At 38.2% G+C, this 18683-nt stretch overlaps 1 protein-coding gene across 2 annotated transcripts in view; it reads left to right on the top strand.

Moving 5' to 3' along the window:
- The first annotated feature begins 1072 nt into the window (after window positions 1-1072).
- msk (importin-7 msk) overlaps window positions 1073-18683 on the top strand; it is a 321082-nt gene continuing 303471 nt past the window's right edge. For both annotated transcript variants that reach the window (XM_090394390.1, XM_090394389.1), the window contains exon 1: window positions 1073-1254. In XM_090394390.1, coding sequence (XP_090250516.1) covers window positions 1171-1254 — 84 coding nt within the window. In that variant the 5' untranslated portion in view covers window positions 1073-1170. The remainder of the gene's footprint in view (window positions 1255-18683) is intronic.

The following is an 18683-nucleotide window of genomic DNA, read 5'->3' as shown; positions in this document are numbered from 1 at the left end:
CAATGAGGTCCTGATTCCATGGAAGTATCAGATGATGATAAATAAATAAATAAATAATAAATCCGCTTACATCCTGTATTTCCATACAGGGAGAAGTCGAGGCAGTTGTCAGCCCTATGACATAGTCCACCATGTAGTCCCTAATCCTACCACTATATTTGTTTGATATAATATGGATTCAAGTATCAGTTTTTCTTCAATTTCTGGCAGAAAACTCCGTGTTTAAGGAAGGGAAAAAACACGCCTGTGCTAGAGATAAAGTAACTAGTGAACCGGGCAGAAAACGGCTTCGAAAAAGTTCCTCTACTCGGCGACTAAAATTGAATTAGGTTGCCATTCTTTGATCAGCCTAGCGCTGTGGATGCATACCCCACTTTTACTGAGCTACACAGGTGATAACGATAATTTTGATGATGATGATATTATTATTATTATTATTATTATTATTATTATTATTATTATTATTATTATTATTATTATTATAAGTTAGATAGGGTAAACGGCCCCGCCTACTCCCCATACGGGAACAACATAGGCGTTAGCTGATTTTTAAATTTTATTATTATTATTATTATTTGCTTTAATCCAGTGTTTACGTATGGTAATGAGACATGGGCAATGACTAATGATCAGGAAGATAAGTAGCGTGTGGTCCAAACATCATGGAAAGAAGAATGCTTCACATAACAAAAACGGATGGAATCAGAATTACTTGAATGAGTGAGAGAGAAAGAGAGAGAGAGAGAGACGACTGGAATAGAAGATATTAGTATTTTAAAGCATGTAAATGGAGATGGATTGAACATATTAGTAGACTTCTAGAAGAAAGATGGAATAAATTAAGATAGAAGAAGAAGAACAAGTTCAATGTAGAGTCATTATATCCATACATCATGCTTCAGTTGTAATTTTCAAGGTATCTCAATGCTCCTGCCTCTTAGATGACTTCACACTGATTAGTTCATTTCTCGAAAGACTACTGGTACTTGTGTTTGTATATTTCCAATAATATCAGAAACTTTGTTATGAACATGATGAGCAGGAGCTATGAGGGCGCAGTTGGCGCGGCCATTCTTGCTGCATGGTTCATAAGACTTGTGATAGATAAATTTTTATAACGCCGACACCTTTTCACCATAAATAAATAAGTAATTTATTAATTCATAAAAAATGGACGCTAATAAGCTTATAGAACTCTTAAGGTCTACGATCGATCCAAATCAGCGGGAAGCAGCAGAGAAACAGTTAGAACAGGTAAGTGTTTTGCCGGTTCTTACAGACACGTTTCTTTGACGAACGCCATGACTCACGCCTTGTTCCCTTACCCTTTTCTATATTATTACTTTGCTAAGCCTAATTTTATCGCACGTCATGAAATTTTAATAGTAGGAGGTATTAGCAATCAATTTTATACCTAATTTCAATAATCGGGGTAACCTTAAACGTATGGTTCAAGATGGGTTTACAATAGGTGAAAAAAAATTCTCTCTTGGCATGAGTAGTTTCAGTGTAAATTTTGCTCACTGCCCGAGTAGAGCCTTCTACAGATCTTAGAGTGGTACAGTTAAAGTGTTGCCCTTCTGAATCGAACAGTGAGACTGTTCACTTGATATTATGTATCTGTGTTCATTATTAGAGTCAAGGGATAAGATCGGTAGCGCTAACATGACTGACAGGTATATAGAAAATTGTTTCAGTATCACCTTTAATTTTTTAAAAATCATGTAGTAGATATGTGCACATTATTCAATAGAAAGTATCACTGAGAAAACAAGCTGGCAAGCATCATATTCATATCTTTTGTTTGCATAATTATTGAACTTTAAAAACATGAATAAAAGCACTTCGCAGTGCAGGACATCTTATATAGGTTAACATATATTTTAATTACTAGTGTATGTTGTCATGGTGTGATTATATCTACTCCCTCCCTCGATGAGTCTTTGGACTCCTTGGAGGTGTCACATAATAATAATGCTCTGGAAATACCATGACCAGACCGGACCTGCTTGGTTGAGTGAATAGCATGTCTGTTGTCCAGCAGATGACTCTGGATTTTAATTTCATGATGGCCTAGATATTTGTGAATGTCTAGGTGGTAGACCGTTTTTGTCACATGTAAGACGTTCCCATTGCTTATTTGGATGGCTGGAGGTGCATGAAAAAAATACCGTTTGATCTTTACAGCAGAGCAACTACCATCTGTGCTGTCCCTTTGTTGTGAGATTCACATTAATAAAGGGGGAAAAAACATTAATTAAATTGACTGTTATTTTGACAGAAAAAGTAGAAATTGACATTCACTTTGAGAAGGAAAGATTGTAACTGATCATCAGTCACTGAAGTATACAGTAGGCATATTCTAATTTCATATGTTCTGGTGTATATACTGTTTTTAAGTTGTGTTTTATTGTTAATCTATGTATGTTGACTAGTGTTAGGGGTATTTGTTATAAAGGATAGGAATGTTGGAAATTGTGACTTTTACACATTTTTTAATTAAATTGAGCTGAAATAGCTCAGTTGGGATAGTTAGACTGAAGATCTATTGGTCCGCTGGTTCGATTCGATCCCGGGTTTCAGCAGTTGCGTTCTTTTGCCAGCCTGGTTGGCCAAGTGGTTAGTATATCTGCTCTCCAGCCAAAAGGCTATGGGTTCAAATCCCACTGCAGGCATGGATGTTTGTGATTGTCTTAAAAAATATTAGTGGTGGTCGTGGTCGGCAGTAGAAGGCGTTGGTGTAGATGATGAAAATAGTTGCAGTTCGTTATAGTTGGTAGATTGAGTGGTGGAGTAGGTGCCCTCCCTCGATGAGTCTTTGGGCTCCCTGGAGGTGTCATGTAATAATAATAAATTTCACTTCCTGGAAGTGTGATAACTGCTTTATAACTCAACATAATTTTTGCTTCCCAGTTGTCACAAGGTTAGTGTATATGTTTATGCGATTAAATATTTGCTTTTATTTCAACATAAAGATGTGCAAAAATTCATATGGACAGAAGAAACGAGAAATAAAGTTTGACTATGTTATTGTTAAAGGGTTACTGTTACTATGGCTGTCAGGAAGCGAGCATACAGAAGATTTGAAATAAGAAGTGATAACCATTTAGTTTTTTTAGCATGATAGAAATGAATTTCATATTGAAAAGAAAACAATATTTTTAAAAACAAAGAAACAAGAAGAAATTTAAAAGTTTGAATACAAGTATCCAAATCTTTTATTCCCCTGAAGATTAAAAGATAATAACCTTTAACCCTATCTAGCTTTTCGAGACTGAGTGTGCAGTTCAATCTCCATCAGTAGTCAATCACTAATTATAAGTGCCAACTGATGAAGAGACTAGCAAACAAGTGCTGCCATCTCTTGGTACTTAACCTTAACAGGATATGTTCTTATCTGAAATAGTGTGGGTTCTACAGTTGATTTTCTTTAGTTTACAAGATTAAAATCCTGAGTTTCTGGGAGGGAAAAAAAAACCATTTGCCCATGCCAGAGATCAACTAACTCGAGAAGCGGTTGAAGAAAGGCTAAGAAAGAGTTTCTCCGGTCAGTGAGTAGACTCGAACCTAAGTCTATCTTTCAGCTCCCTAGCGCAGAGGATGCATGTTTCACTGAGCTGGCAAGAAAGTCAAAATATGTTTTGAGAGAATACAAAGAAAAACATAAGTAAAGCAGTGTGTAAAAGTAGCTAAATAGAAGTCACAGGATTATAAAAGATAATAATAGAAGATGATGAAAGAACAGGACATATGGATTAAACAAAAACTTCTACTCATTCAGCATATAAAACAACTACATATGACTACCGCAATATAGCAACACGTGCAAAACTAAACTGTATATATATTTCAAACAAGTTGACATTACACTGAGCACTTGTAGTGGCTTCTAGTGACAAGTTAACATAATACGATAGTGTGCTAACAATTGAATAATGGATAAGGATGAAACACCAACCATAGAACAATGGATAGATCAATAATGGCAACTGATTGTTTAACACCATGTTTTAAAAATAACAATTTTTTAAATGTAATTAAAATAAATGCGTGTGAGAATGCATAATTTGTGAACAATGAAAATACATAATTGGCAAAATATTTGAAACACCACACCAAACACTTCAAAAGGCCACATGTAGTCTAAGGACCTCCCCAAGCAATATCTGAAGTGCACACCGGTTTTAACAGGGGGAGGGGGGGAGTGTGTGTGTGTGTCTGTGCTGTTTGGCAACTATGTAAGCAGAGCAACCAATATTGTCCACTATGAATGATATTATGTACAGTAACCTCCCCCCCACCCCCGAGTTACATAAGTAATGCATTCCATAAACCTTTACATAACTCAAATTTGTATATTGCTTAAGTGTAACTTCGTAAGAAACTGCAATATTTATTATTATTATATGTATGTATATATACAGATATGTACAGTATATTATTTACACAGTATTATTTTATAAATGAAACATCATGCAGCAGTATTTACTCGGATATAAATTATAAAAGTATGAAAAATATATAAAAGAATATAATAATAAACTGACATAACACTTTTCAAATAAAAAAATGTCTTATGACAGCTAATTTAGCTCTGTAGTGGGAAAGTCTGTGCTGGTGGTGGATGGTTGTGAAGAGAAATGCTGTTCTCTGGCAACTTCTACCCCTCTCGGTGTTGAAGGCTGAACGTAGTCAGGGTCGTCTGAGTTGTCATCTTTATGTTGTTGTGAGCGGCATCTCACAAATATGTCTAGAGTAAATTGTGTGGTCACACACTTTTTGTCATCGTAGATGGCATTGTAGCTAGACATATCGGAATGGATGCAGCAGCTAACATTCTCAAACCACTCAGTGTTCGGATCCATCGATTCTAATTTTGCTAGCGCCATGTCTATCAGGTTAAAAGCCTCAGCTAGTCACTTTGTTGTAAATTTCTTAATGTCTGGAGTTGGCAGTTCAATCGTTATAGTATTTTCTTCGGAATTTCGGAATGCCTCCAACTGAATAAGGTCATCATTAGTAAGCTCTTCATTGTGACTCAAAAGAAGCTCATTAACATCAGTGTTATCCACTTCCACTCTAATTGCTCTGCAGTTGCACACACGTCTCTGTCGCTTGCTGTAATTCTTGTGTCAACTCAACAACCATATCAGTCATTGTCTGCTCTCCTTCCTTTACTCCTTTCTTGTGTAGAGGCTTAAGTGCTGTGAGAACAACATGTTGGACTTAATGGATTTTTTACAAACACTCAAAAAGGATTAAATAGAATTTAATACTTCCTATATTTTGTCCTAGTCACTAGGACATCTACGGGGATTACAAAAACAAACTAATGTAACATGCACACAAATATCATACAATACTAAACCCAACCCACGTGGGTGACACTAAAGTCCTATCTAGGTGGAGCACCCTCTAAGGGCGGTAGTAGGTGGCCTGGAATGTAAGGTGGGACCTCTGGTGATGATTGTTTCCCAAATCTTCGGAAGCTTAATGCAGCCGTATTTATTAAGATTTGGTTGGTTTCTGAGAGCTGCTGCTGCTGCTTCTAAGAAAGTCTCTCTTTCTTGATTTGCTGTGGTGGAGTGTGGTGGTTTTCTTCCATGATACCCTGTGTGTGGTGTCCAAAACATTGTCAGCCAAACCTGAATGACCATAGCTGTGTTTACAGATGTACGACTTGTGTTCCTCCAGGTGGATGGATGCTGATCTGCCCTGGAGGAACACGGCTCTCCTGAAACTACGGAAGGAAAAAAGTATCGTCATCACCAGAGCGGATAAGGTAATGCCACAGTCATTCTTAATACCAGTGAATACAATCGTAAAATGAATATTATCATCCGCGATCGTGCTACCTACATCCGGCTAGAACGTGACACCACAAAAAACACAAGTTAAGAAATTAAAATCTTACTTAAAAAAGTATCTTCCTGGCCCCCTGAAATCACGAAAAAACTTAAACCTTTCCACTCCAGTTCCCCCCGAATATGCGGTTACCAAAAATCACAAACCCAATTCCCCACTCAGGCCTATAGTAGATTGCCACAAATGCACCTTGCTACAGACTGTCCTAAACAGCTGGTCAACTCTCTGATCCCCCCCCCCCCCCCACCCACCGGAAGGTCCACTTCCTATATAAAAAACTCGACCCACTTTCAAGCCCTCACAAAAAAATTAACCTTGAATAATGCAGACATATTGGTAAGCTTTGATATCTCATCTTTGTTTTACCAATATTCCCTTAACTGACACCTTATCTCTCTTAGAAAACGTTTTTCCTTCTGACATCTTAGATCTCTTTTCCTTTGCCATTAACTCTGGGTATTTCTCTTGGAAGAACAAAATCTACAAGCAGATAGAGGAAACCGCCATGGGTCCCCCCCCCCCCCTCCCGCCGCCAATTTCTATATGGAAGATTTCGAAAAAACGAACCATAGACTCATCCCCACTCAAACCTTCTATCTGACTAAGATATGTAGATGATGTGCTCTCTATTTGGCCTCATGGCCCAGACAAGTTAGACTCTCCTTCCTCAGTCATCTCAATAGCCTACATCGAAGAATCCAGTTTACTATGGAAAAGGAAAAGAACAATTGTTTACCCTTCCTAGACACCTTAGTCACATGCCTGCCTAATGATACACTTGCCCTTCACTGTATACAGAAACCCCCCCCCCCACACACACACAGGCAGATACATTCACAAACTCTCCCACCACTACCACCCCTCTCAACAATATGGCATTATTAAAACTCTTACCAAGAGAGCCCACAATCTTTGTTCCAGTGGAACCGCCCTCACTACTGAGCTTAACCACATACACAACACTTTCCTCTCCAATGGCTACAAGCGATCACAGTATCAAAAAATAATCAGTTCCCCCCCCCCCCCCCCCCCCATTCCCCTTCCTTCTCGTCAACAAGATTTTAAAAATGCTATCACCATACCCTACATCCATGGCACATCCGAAAAAATAGCCAAAATTCTAAAAAAATACAACCTACACAGCATATAAGCCCTGCCGCAAACTTGCTACCCTTATCAGTTCTACGAAAGATTAGCTCCCTCCTCTCTCTCTCTCTGCCTGGAGTTTACAAAGTACCCTGTTCCCGTAAGCTGGCATACTTTGGACCGACAGGCAGATCAGCATCCATCTGCCTGGAGGAACACAAGTCTTACATTTGTAAACACAACTATGGTCATTCAGGCTTGGCTGACTGTTTTGGACACCACCCACAGTGTATCATGAAAGAAAACCACCATACTCCACCACAGCAAATTCAAGAAAGAGAGACTTTTCTTAGAAGCAGCAGCAGCAGCTCTCAGAAACCAACCAAATCTTAATAAATATGGCTGCATTAAGCTTCCGAAGATTTGGGAAACACTCATCACCAGAGGTCCCACCTTACATTCCAGGCCACCTACTACCACCCTTAGAGGGTGCTCCACCTAGATAGGACTTTAGTGTCACCCACGTGGTTGGGCTTAGTATTGTATGATATTTGTGTGCATGTTACATTAGTTGTTTTTGTAATCCCCGTAGATGTCCTAGTGACTAGGACGAAATATAGGAAGCATTAAATTCTATTTTAATCCTTTTTTGAGTGTTGTCAAAAATCCATTAAGCCTCCAACATGATCTCCTTCCTTTAAACGATTTTGCACCATTTCTGGGCAGAGTTTCTTCCACACAGCGTTCATTGTTGTCCACTTGACTTCATCCTATGCCACCCTGATGCTTTTGATGGCATCAAGGATATTATAATTCTTTCAGAAATCACGTAGAGTAATGCCCTCACCACTATCAATGATCTTGATTGCTTTTGAAAACATACCCTGCAGATAGTAGGCTTTGAAAGTTGCAATAGCACCTTGATCCATAGGTTGCAACAGTGTGGTGGTTCTAGGAGGCAGGTAAACAACTTTTACGTCGGAATGAAAGTCATCCAACTCTTCCGGGTGGCTGGGGAATTGTCCAGGAGGAGAAGCACTTTAAACAGGATTCCTTTCTTGGCACAATATTCCTTCACCTGGGGAATGAAGTGGTTATTGAACCAGTCTGTGAACAGCACACGTGTAACCCAAGCCTTGGTATTGGATTTCCAGATTACGGGCAGCCTACTCGGGTCAATGTTCTTAAAGCCTGCAGTCTCTAGGAATAGTACACTGTAGGCGGTTTAAGTTTCAAGTCCCCTGAAGTGTTGCTGTCAATCATAACAGTGATCCGATCTTTTGCAACCTTGAATCCAGGTATAGATTTTTCCTCTTTTGCAATAAATGTCCGTGTTGGCATCCTCTTCCAAAACAGAACTGTTTCGTCAACATTAAATATTTGCTCGGGCAAATATTCCCCCCCCCCCTCCTCAATTATTTCTGCCAGAAGTTCGGGAAATTTACTTGCCACATCTGTATCTGCACTTGCTGCCTCACCCGTGACTTTGATGCTGTGTAGATTTGTACACTTCTTGAATCGTTTGAACCATCCAGCACTAGCTTTAAATGCACTCTCCATGTTTATGATGCCAGCCTTCCTCTTGTAAATCTTTATGTAAAGACCTGGCCTTCTCCTGGATAATCAGATAACTCAACGGTATCCGCTTCTGTGTCAGATCCTTGATCCAGTGAGACAACAATTTCTCCATCTCTGAAATCGGCCCAGCCTCTTCTTGGTAATGATTGTGCCCTTCAACATTACCGCACCTTTTATGCTTTCAACAATGCAAACTTTATCCTTCACTATCGTATTCACTATCGAAATAGGTTGATTTATATCCCGAGCTATTGTTGATATAATTTTCCCGTCTTCATGCACGAATTATTTTCAACTTTTCTTCTAAAGTAATTGCAGGCCTTTGCTTTTTAGATTTATTACCAACGCATTCGGTTTTGTGTTTCGAATCCATTTTAAGGGTAAATAAACATCGAACACTAATGGTGATAAACAAGTGACTAAACTAACCACGCGAGGACTACTGATGGGTCGGGGAAAGGAGGAATTGTTTATGGAGTCCTTATTTCTAATTGGTAGGTTTCAGTTTGAATGTTACGGCTTTTGTGCACTTGCCCTCTGCTGCTCTCGCCATTTACCTGTAACCTGTCACTGCCTGTTACTATTTGTTACATTGGCTGTGAATGCCAAGTCTAGTTAACATTGTTGTTGCATGCTGCAATGGATGTCGAAGACGCAAAAGCCGTAAACATATTCATACGCTCTAGTAGTTGTAATTTTCGGGATTTATTACGTAGCTGCGAATTTATGTAAGTCGGGGTTACTGTACTTGGTTTAATCCTTTATCCAAGTGTAAGCAAACAAAGTTTGCACATGAAGTATTTTTCAGGACTTGAGCATCTCATGGTAAAGGTGGTATGACTTCACATCATACCACCTTTAGGTGTGATGTGAAGCCAAAAGGTGTCACACCTTATTATTAAAATACTCTGGATTAGAGATTGTTAGTTGTTGAAAGTTTTTCCACTAGGTTGTACTATAAATTAAAGATTGGCAATTCGTATATGAAAAAAATATGACTTCTACGTTACTTCACCTCTGGGTCAGGCTCCCACTGATGAGACCTCAATAAAGATCTAGGTAGTGACCCTTCCCATAATGCATAGCATTATACATATCTGCAGTGAGATGTGTTTTGCATTATGGGATGCTAAGGCAAGTGATGTGAAGTCATACGAGCTTTACCATGAGTTGCTCCAGTCCTGAAAATACTTCAGATTCACACTTTATTTGCTTACACTTGGATAAAGGATTAAACCAAGTATATAATTTGTTGGTATCTTTAATTTATAGTATAACCAAGTGGGAAAACTTTCAAGAATTGTTCCCTATGATCTTAAGGATATCGATTATTCTCTGATTTATGGTAATCCATAAATCGGGGTATAACCTGGAATTTTAAGGTTTAAGTTGGATCATTTTAGGAGGCCAGGATATAACTGTAATAATTTTTGGAGTACCTTTTTTGTGTTTTGGTGGGATTGGCATCAGTGAAGCAGTAAGTAGATCAGTCTCTGAGTATGAATAACATTTTTTTTTTTTTTTTTTTTTTTTTTTTTTTTTTTTTTTTTTTATCATCATACTCAGGCAATCCAGGTATAACCATAGATCCTTGCTAATGATCTTTCTTCTGATTCTGGCACAGTTATTTTAGTGGAGCAAGTTATGCATGAAACAGATTCTCTGCAGAGGCTTTGCCAATTTAGGAATGTTGGCTCTGCCTAGCCATAATTTATTGGCAGTGTGGGAGAGAGGAGGCTGTTGATGCCCCATTCTATTTTTGCCATTATGTAGACTGGGTACTTGCTTTAGAGCTAAGGCAAAGTTATGGCTGAGAACACCTACAACTCATTTTTTGAGTTGTGTTTTCCATTATATATCAACATGAGTAATAATCACTGTCTAATTAGCCTTACCAGATTAGAAGTTATATAGTTAGTATCAATAGTGGGTTATGTGGAATGTCTGCTCACGATGAGCCTCTAAACTCTTGGTAGTTTTACATAATAATAATAATAATTATTATCATCAGTAAGGTGGCAAAATGAACTAGAGGCTATTGTTTATATTAATTAATTAGCATATAATGATACAACAACTGTAAGTCTCATATGGGCAGTATGGCACTATCTTAGGAAACCAATATGAAGCTATTGGTTATAATGAATTTTTGTCTCTCAGTTGCTTATGTTCTCCTGGCCAGTTTGCCTGGTGGAGGGATGAAAAACCTGAGTTTCTGGATGAAAAAAAATCTGTTGCCCCTGTATGAGACCAGCTAACTCATCATTTGATTGAAAACACCTAATAAAAGTTCCTCACATCATAGATGGGATTAGAACCTAGGTGTTTCCACCCAAAGGATTCGTGTATACCAATTGAATCAAAGAGGCTTATTGTTTATATTATAAAGCTTAGAAATGGAGAAAAGAGTATTGTAAAATGAATCAGATATAATAAAGGTGATGTAAAAACTAAAGGTATTCTTGGTGTCTGGAGTAATTATTTTGAAAGATTGCTGAATGAAACAAGAAATGACAGAACAGTGCTTGAATATATTCAAGAGGATGCAGTCAGGAGTGTACAGTAGTCCTCTGTTATCTGCGGGTTCACTTCTCGTGGTTTCGGTTACCCACGGTCAACCATAGTTTGAATATATTAAATGGAAATTTCCAGAAGTTTTAAATTGCACACCATTCTGAGTAGCATAATGAAATCTCGCAGCATCCCAACTGGGATGTGAATCATTCCTTTGTTTTGCATATCCATACTGTACTGTATATGCTACCCATCCATTAGTCACTTAGTAGCTGTCTTGATTATCACATATTTGTAATGGTTGTGCGTAAGTAACCCTTATTTTACTTAATAATGGCCTCAAAGCACAAGAGTGGTGATGCCGACAATTTGGATATGTCAAAGAGAAATCGTAAAGTGCTTCCATTAAGTGAAAAGGCAAATGTTCTGCCTTCATAAGGAAAGAAAAAAAAATCATATGCTGAGGTTGCTAAGATTCCATTCACATTCATATAAATTTATCATAGGCATGTAGGTATATATAGGAAAAAAACACAGTGTGTGTGTGTGTATATATATATATATATATATAGATTAATTACTCAAAAACATTAAATCAGAGTGACATAGGGAGTGAAATGCAATCAGGAGTATATATATATATATATATATATATATATATATATATAGGGTTCAGTACTATCCATGGTTTCAGGTATCCCCCCCCCCCCCGCAGATAAGGTGGGGGACTACTATATATCAATATGTAGAAAAGCCATTGAAAACCTGGAATGTGGAAAGGCAGCTTGAGTGGATGATATTTGTTCCAAAGTTCCAAGAGAAAAGATGTTCAAAACATAATGTGTAAACTGGACATTATATTAAGCAATACATAGTCTGCAATTTAGTTATAAAGTTAGCGATTTGAATTAAAGGAGGTACTAGAAGATGGTTTGATGTAGGTGCGAGATAAGTGTGCACTTCTCTCCACTGTTATCAGAAATGGAGATATTTATGTCATACTCTTAAATAAATCTAGTACAAGTCTGCAAGATTCCTTAACTAAATTGAATACTGTAACAGATTTAGTATGAAAATCAGCATAAAGATAAAGGCTATGAAAATTGCTGAAAATGGGAAGGCTGTAGAAGAATAAAACATTTCAACAGTTTTAGCACTACTTTTAGGTGGAATGGCAAGATGAGCAAAAGAAGGAAGGAGTGGTTTTTTGCACAGAGGGTGGCTGAACCATGGAATGCATTGCCTAATAGAGTGGTAAGAGCATGAACGGTCAGTGGATTCAAGGAGTGGTATAGTAGACTGTGTTTTCTAGGGTGGGCCTCCCATGATGAGTCTTGTGACTTCATGGAGGCCTGAATCATAATAATAATAATAATTATTATTATTATAATAATTATCTCTAGAAAAAATTCATCTTGGCAATGGAAAAAATCATCAGTGTGTTTGTTCATTGAAGCAAGCACAGTTTTTACTCTTTTGTGCCTATGAAAGATCAGAAGAATCTTACCCAGTCCAGATGCCAAGAAGTCTTCCAATTTTGATGCTGCCACTTAATTTGTTTTGTAGGTTTGCACTCCAGTATTAACATCTGCTTTGTGTCGCATTTTTATATTTTCCTATACACTTCAATTTCAGTGTACTTTATTTATTCTGCACTTGTAATTATTCCATATCTAATCTGTTAATAAGATTACTGTCCTATTCACTTCAGGTCTTTCTAAAGTAATGGAAATCCATTAACAGTCAATAACTGAATAACTGCACTGCTTGGAATTTCTTTTTTAAATTCTGCTGACCAAGCCAATTCACAGGAAGAGAAGCAGAGATATTTGCTGTAAGTAATGATTTAAAACAAATCATTCCTTTTCCAACCAGGATCCTGGACAATCCTCTCTACCCACCCAACACTGGATCTTTTCTTAACTACTTTTCCTTCCAGCTACTGCTCTTCTTGATAATTTGAATCACAATCTTATTCAAGCTTCATCTCTTGTGTCACATCCTCCTCTCAGTCATTCACAACATGTAGTTTGGCATTACAGCATTGCTAAGTGGTAAGTTCGATTTTTACTATTTTCCATAATCAGACTATTGTGTCTGTTTCTTCAGATTCAGATACTTGTTGTGATCTTACAGAATTTATCCATGTTGAATGGAAGTTTCATTCTTCCCTCTGTTCAAAATTCCCACCTTATATTCAAGCCATGGTTTTCTGAAAAGTGTGTCAGGTTGGTTCAATAAAAAAAAATTGCTTATTAGGAGTGGCTCAAGACAAAAACTTCATTTAACAGCTTACAATGAAGCCTGCAATACTAGCTAAACCATCATTAATGAAGCTAAGTCTGACTTAGTTATTCACATGTGACATCAGACATCAGTTTGATGCCTTATGGTCACTCCCGTATCTCATTCGGTTTTGAGAGTGAAGTCTTCTGCTAGGAGGAGAAGCTGGGTCACAGATGTCCTTTCCACAAGTAGGAAACATGCCCCTCGCAGGATTCGAACCTGCCACTTCTTGGCTAGAAAGCAGATATGCTAATCACTCAGCCAACCAGGCCAGCAAGTCTGACTTTGATAGGGCTTAAATGTAGAAAACTTGCCAGTAGGAATCATACCTTTTGGTCCCTCTTGTTGAGCTTAACTTTTGTTCATCTGTACTTACACCTCTTTCTCATCCAAATGGTTGCATTGTAACATTACCCAAGGATAAGGCTGACCTCCTAGCATCATTCTTCTCATCCATCTCCTTAGATAAAGTTGGGAAATCACCCCCTTTACCTATAACATCACATTGTATACATTCTACAGTCTTCCATTATGAGAAGAATCTTGAACAATCTAGGTACTGAAAAGGCTTCTGGTCCTGATGGAATTCCACCATTTGTGCTCAAGAGATGTACTCCCGAACTAATACCTTTTTTTTTTTTTTTTTTTTATCATTTATACACTATATTATGCACAGCTGGCATCCACTCTACAACATCGAAACATCTAAACACCTGTTTTTATTGCCAGACTCCTCTTGAACAAACAAGCTTGGTATATTGGCTTCTTTTCACATTACAGCCAGTATGCATGGTAATATCCTATCCATTCTTGCAGCCTTATTAACATCAGACATTTAAAATTCCAGACACTTCACTTTCTTAAAATTCAAGTCTTTACTCTTCCTAGTTGTATTCAGTCCCCCATGAAATACAGTTAAACATTGCCTATATCTTCAGTGCATGCGACACATTCCATTTCCAGCAACTAAAGTCATTCTTTTACATTCACCTTTCTTCTACTGGTTATGTAACTAAATTTTTATAGGATTATGTTTCGTTGCTTCAGTCTTTCAGGTATTAATTTCTTCTTTTCCACTGTGCTCATCACCTTCCTAGTCTGTCTTATACTCCTCATGCTGCTTAAGCTGAATAATTTCGATTCATCTATTGTATTCCACCTTATTATCCTCCTAACATTAGGATTATAATCTCATTATCATCAGTAACTGATCTCAAACTTGGTTCTAATCCTACTCCCATTTGTCTTTTGTTTGGTGAAGCATGCCCTCTTCTTGGCCTCCTCTGATATCAAAACCACATGATCATGTTCATCAGCTGGTGGTATCTTGGTGACCTCTCTTATTACTGTGTGAAATATTATTAAATAAAACATTTGTGTCCCATGTGTTACTTCACCACATGTGGCGTAGTTTTTCCTAAGCAGCAGCTTAATGTTGTGCAGTTTTCCCTAGTTATTCTTCCACAATTATCTTAATTTGAACATTTCAGAATCATCTCCCTCTATATTTCTTATTATTATTATTAAACAAGACTTCATGGAGTCAAAGACTCATCTAGGAGGTCCTTTTATCTTACACACATCTCATCATACCGTGTCTTAAACACATTCAAACTCCTTGCAGACACCACACTCTCAGGCAAGGCATTCCAATCACTCACAACTCTGCATGAAAAAAACCTGCCTCTCACTCCCTTACTCATACCTTCTTTATACAGTTTCCAGGGATGATTCTGGTTCTCCCCTGATCTCCCACTGTTCTCTGTAGAACTTCTCCACCATTGATCCTATAACAACCCCTTACCAACTTGTAGGTCTCTATCATATCTCCCCTCTTCCTTCTCTCCACTAGACTCTGCAAATTACATCTTTTCAATTTTTCCTCATACTCAACATTCCAGAGGTCAGAAACTACCTTAGTTAGTCGCCTTTGGACCCTTTCCAACATCTCTTCATCCTTCTGAAAACCCGGTGACCAAATCTGGCCACAATAGTCCATGTGTGGCCTAATCAAAGCCTTATACAATGGAACAAGTATCTCCCTACTTCTACACGTCAGTGTCCTCCGCATCATTCCCAGAAGTCTTTGTGTTGTCTTCACAATTTGGCGATGTGTCCCCTAAATTTTAGATCCTTATCCACTATCACCCCCAGATCTCTTATTTCCTCTACTTCCAACAATATATTATCACCAAGCATAAATTCTGCATCCCATCTTTGTTTTCCAAATTTTAAAACCTTACATTTTGCAACATTGAACTCGCATCCCCATTTGCTTGCCCAATCACTCAATTTATTCAAGTCTTCTTGCAAGGCCACAACATCTTCACTACTCTTTATGGTTCGTCCCAACTTTGCATCATCTGCAAACAACTGAATATCTCCATCCAAATCTTTGCCAATATCATTAATATACAAGTTAAATAGTAATGGTCCTAAAATAGACCCCTGAGGCACTCCACTAGTGACTTTCCTTTTCCTGGATATTGCACCCCCATACACAACTTGTTGATACCTATCAGATAGCCAGTCTCCAATCCAATGCACTAATCTAATATCCAACCCCATCTGCTCTAGTTTGACTGTCAATTTATCATGAGGTACTCTATCAAAAGCTTTTGCGAAATCCAAGTATATTACTGTGTATCCTTCTCCTCTGCCCAAGGAAGCAGTCACTTTATTGTAATAAGTAAGTAGATTACTGAAACATGACCTCCCTTTAGCAAATCCATGCTGTCCATCAAAGATTATACCATTGTTGTCAACCCAACTCTGGTTCCTAGTTCTCACAAGCTTCTCCAACAACTTAACCACAACACCTGACACACAGATGGGCCTATAGTTTGATGCTTGAGTTCGATCACCTCCTTTATGAAGTGGCACAATCTTGCCCTCCTTCCACTCTTTAGGAACTTGACCAAGTGCAAGACTCGTATTAAAAAAATATGTCAAGGCAGGTGTCAACTCTCTGGCACATTCCTTCAGAATACGTGGTGATATATTATCAAGTCCCACAGCCTTATTTACATCTAGTTTACTCAACTCCCCAAACACCTCTTGCTCACTTACAGTCAGTCTCTCCTCCCCATCATCAACTGCTCTTAATCTCTCCATGAAGTCACATTCACAAGATTGAAAGATCTTTATGAACTGCTCATTAAGTATTTCCACCACACATTCTGCAACAGCTGTCTTTATACCATTTCCTCCAATCAGTGTCATCCTTCCATAATCATTTTTTCTTTTGCTGGCTACATATCGAAAGAACTCCCTAGGATTATTTTTGGCTTCATTAGCTAACTGCTGTTCATACCTCTCTTTAGCTACTCTCACCAGCCAAGTCACCCTCCTTCCCTGGTCTTTGTAGACCTCATGAAATTGGTTACTATATAATATATATATATAAGAAATATAATATATATATATATATATATATATATATATATTTTTTTTTTTTTTTTTTTTTAACAGACTGTAACTTCTCCACTGCTGGGTAAAGGCCTCTCATTGTAGGAGGGTTGGGTCTACTTCTCTCCCATGGTGATGCATTCCATTTTGGGAGAGTGCTTTCATACTTGTCTGGATGAATATATGAAGGCAAAAGAGAATCACAAACATCCATTCCTAGGCTGGATTCAAATCCGTGGCTTCTTGGCTGGAGAGCTAATATGTTAACCACTTGGCCAACTAGGTTAGCATTTCTTATATAAATACCCCATTTAAATACTTAAAATTTCCTCGCACCAAATGGCCTCAGAGTCCTTATCAGTACTGCTTACTTGGAGTTCCATGTGAGTTCCAAAAAAGTGCTATATCCATTGCCTCTCGTCGCATCAATATATCATCACTTGACAAATGATGCAGATGAACTAATTTTTTTAATATTCTTTCCATCCTGTTTGAACAATAACTTTGTCCCTGGTCTCCTTTCTTTTCATCGTTCTTCACCCTATAATTTCACAAAACATTTGACTTCCATTGAAGCTATGTTCATTCTTGCACATATCTTGGTAGCTTACACTCACAGCACTATCATCTAATTTTTGTCACCCTCCCTAGACACACAATCTTCTCACACAGCTTTTCTCATATCTTCAGATTTATTGCATACATCAACATGCTCAAGGTTTCTGTTATTACACATTCTATCTAACATGTTCATTATTACCTGATAATGTGGAGTGCACTGAGAAGTAAATATCTAAGTACTGAGTTTTTGAGGGATAACTACATTAAGCATTACATCAACATTACATAACAGGACACATGAGGATCGAGGATCTTGATCATCTCATCCTCAGATGATATGATCAAGATCCTCTTTCCAAAGGTCAGGAGATTAAATAAGGTAGGTGCAAAATGGATGAATGAATGAATTCTGGTAGAAAACGTTTAGATGTAATAATCAATTGCACGAAGAGTAGACAGCAGGCAGAAAGGTGAATTGGTAAAGGTAGCAAAAGTGTATATGAGCACCAGTTAGTTAATGAGGAGAGAAAAAACAAACCACGAATTGTTTCAATATATGGCCAGTAGAAAGAATGATTATGGAAGGATGATATTGAGCGGTGAAAACGGTAAACTGATAACCATTGCTGAGGATATAGTTGAGATATTAAATGAACACTTCATAAAAGTATTTCACCCTTGTGAATGTGATATCATGTATAACTTGAGTACAGTGGGAAAGGAGGAGGCACTGATGGTAAGTGAGCAGGAGGTGTGAGGAATTGAGTAAATTTTGATGGCCACACATGATGGATGCAGTCAATTACATGTTGGGCCACCCTTTTCAGCAATATCCACTGCAACTTGTGGAAGGCTGTCTTCAAGTTTGCAGACACTGTTTTGGTGGGATACATTGCCATTCAGCCTTCAAACACTCCAATAATTGATGATCGTTGGTGACAGGTGGCTTGCACAGGCATATGCAGCACTCCAGAATATCCCACATCACTTCAATCGGGTTCAAATCAGGACTCTGGGCCAGCCAAGGCAACAGGTTAATGCCAATCTCTGTTTTGCACATGCAGCATGGCATGGCACATTGTCCTGCTGGAAGAAACACTCGGTTGCATTCCCATATGACTCTGCCATCACTCCAGGAAGATGGTTAACCAGCACCTCCTGGTACCTGGAGCCATTGAATCTCGTGCCCACACCTGCAGAACAGAATATTGCCCATATCATGACTCCACCACTACTATCCTTCACTGTGAGCATGAGACAGTCTTGGTCATATCTCCCATGAGGATGCCTCCAGACACACCCACAGTCATCCGATTGGTGAAGAGTAAAGCGACTCTCATCACCCATCACTTTTGCCCACTGGTTACTGGTCCAATGCTGATGCT

Source organism: Typopeltis vanoorti, chromosome 6 (genome assembly GCF_054136105.1).
Source record: "Typopeltis vanoorti isolate ZY-2024b chromosome 6, IOZ_Tvanoo_1.0, whole genome shotgun sequence".
NCBI classification, from domain to species: Eukaryota; Metazoa; Arthropoda; class Arachnida; order Uropygi; family Thelyphonidae; genus Typopeltis; species Typopeltis vanoorti.
The sequence above is the reverse complement of the archived record's forward strand: the minus strand, read 5'-3'. Positions and strand labels throughout refer to the sequence as shown.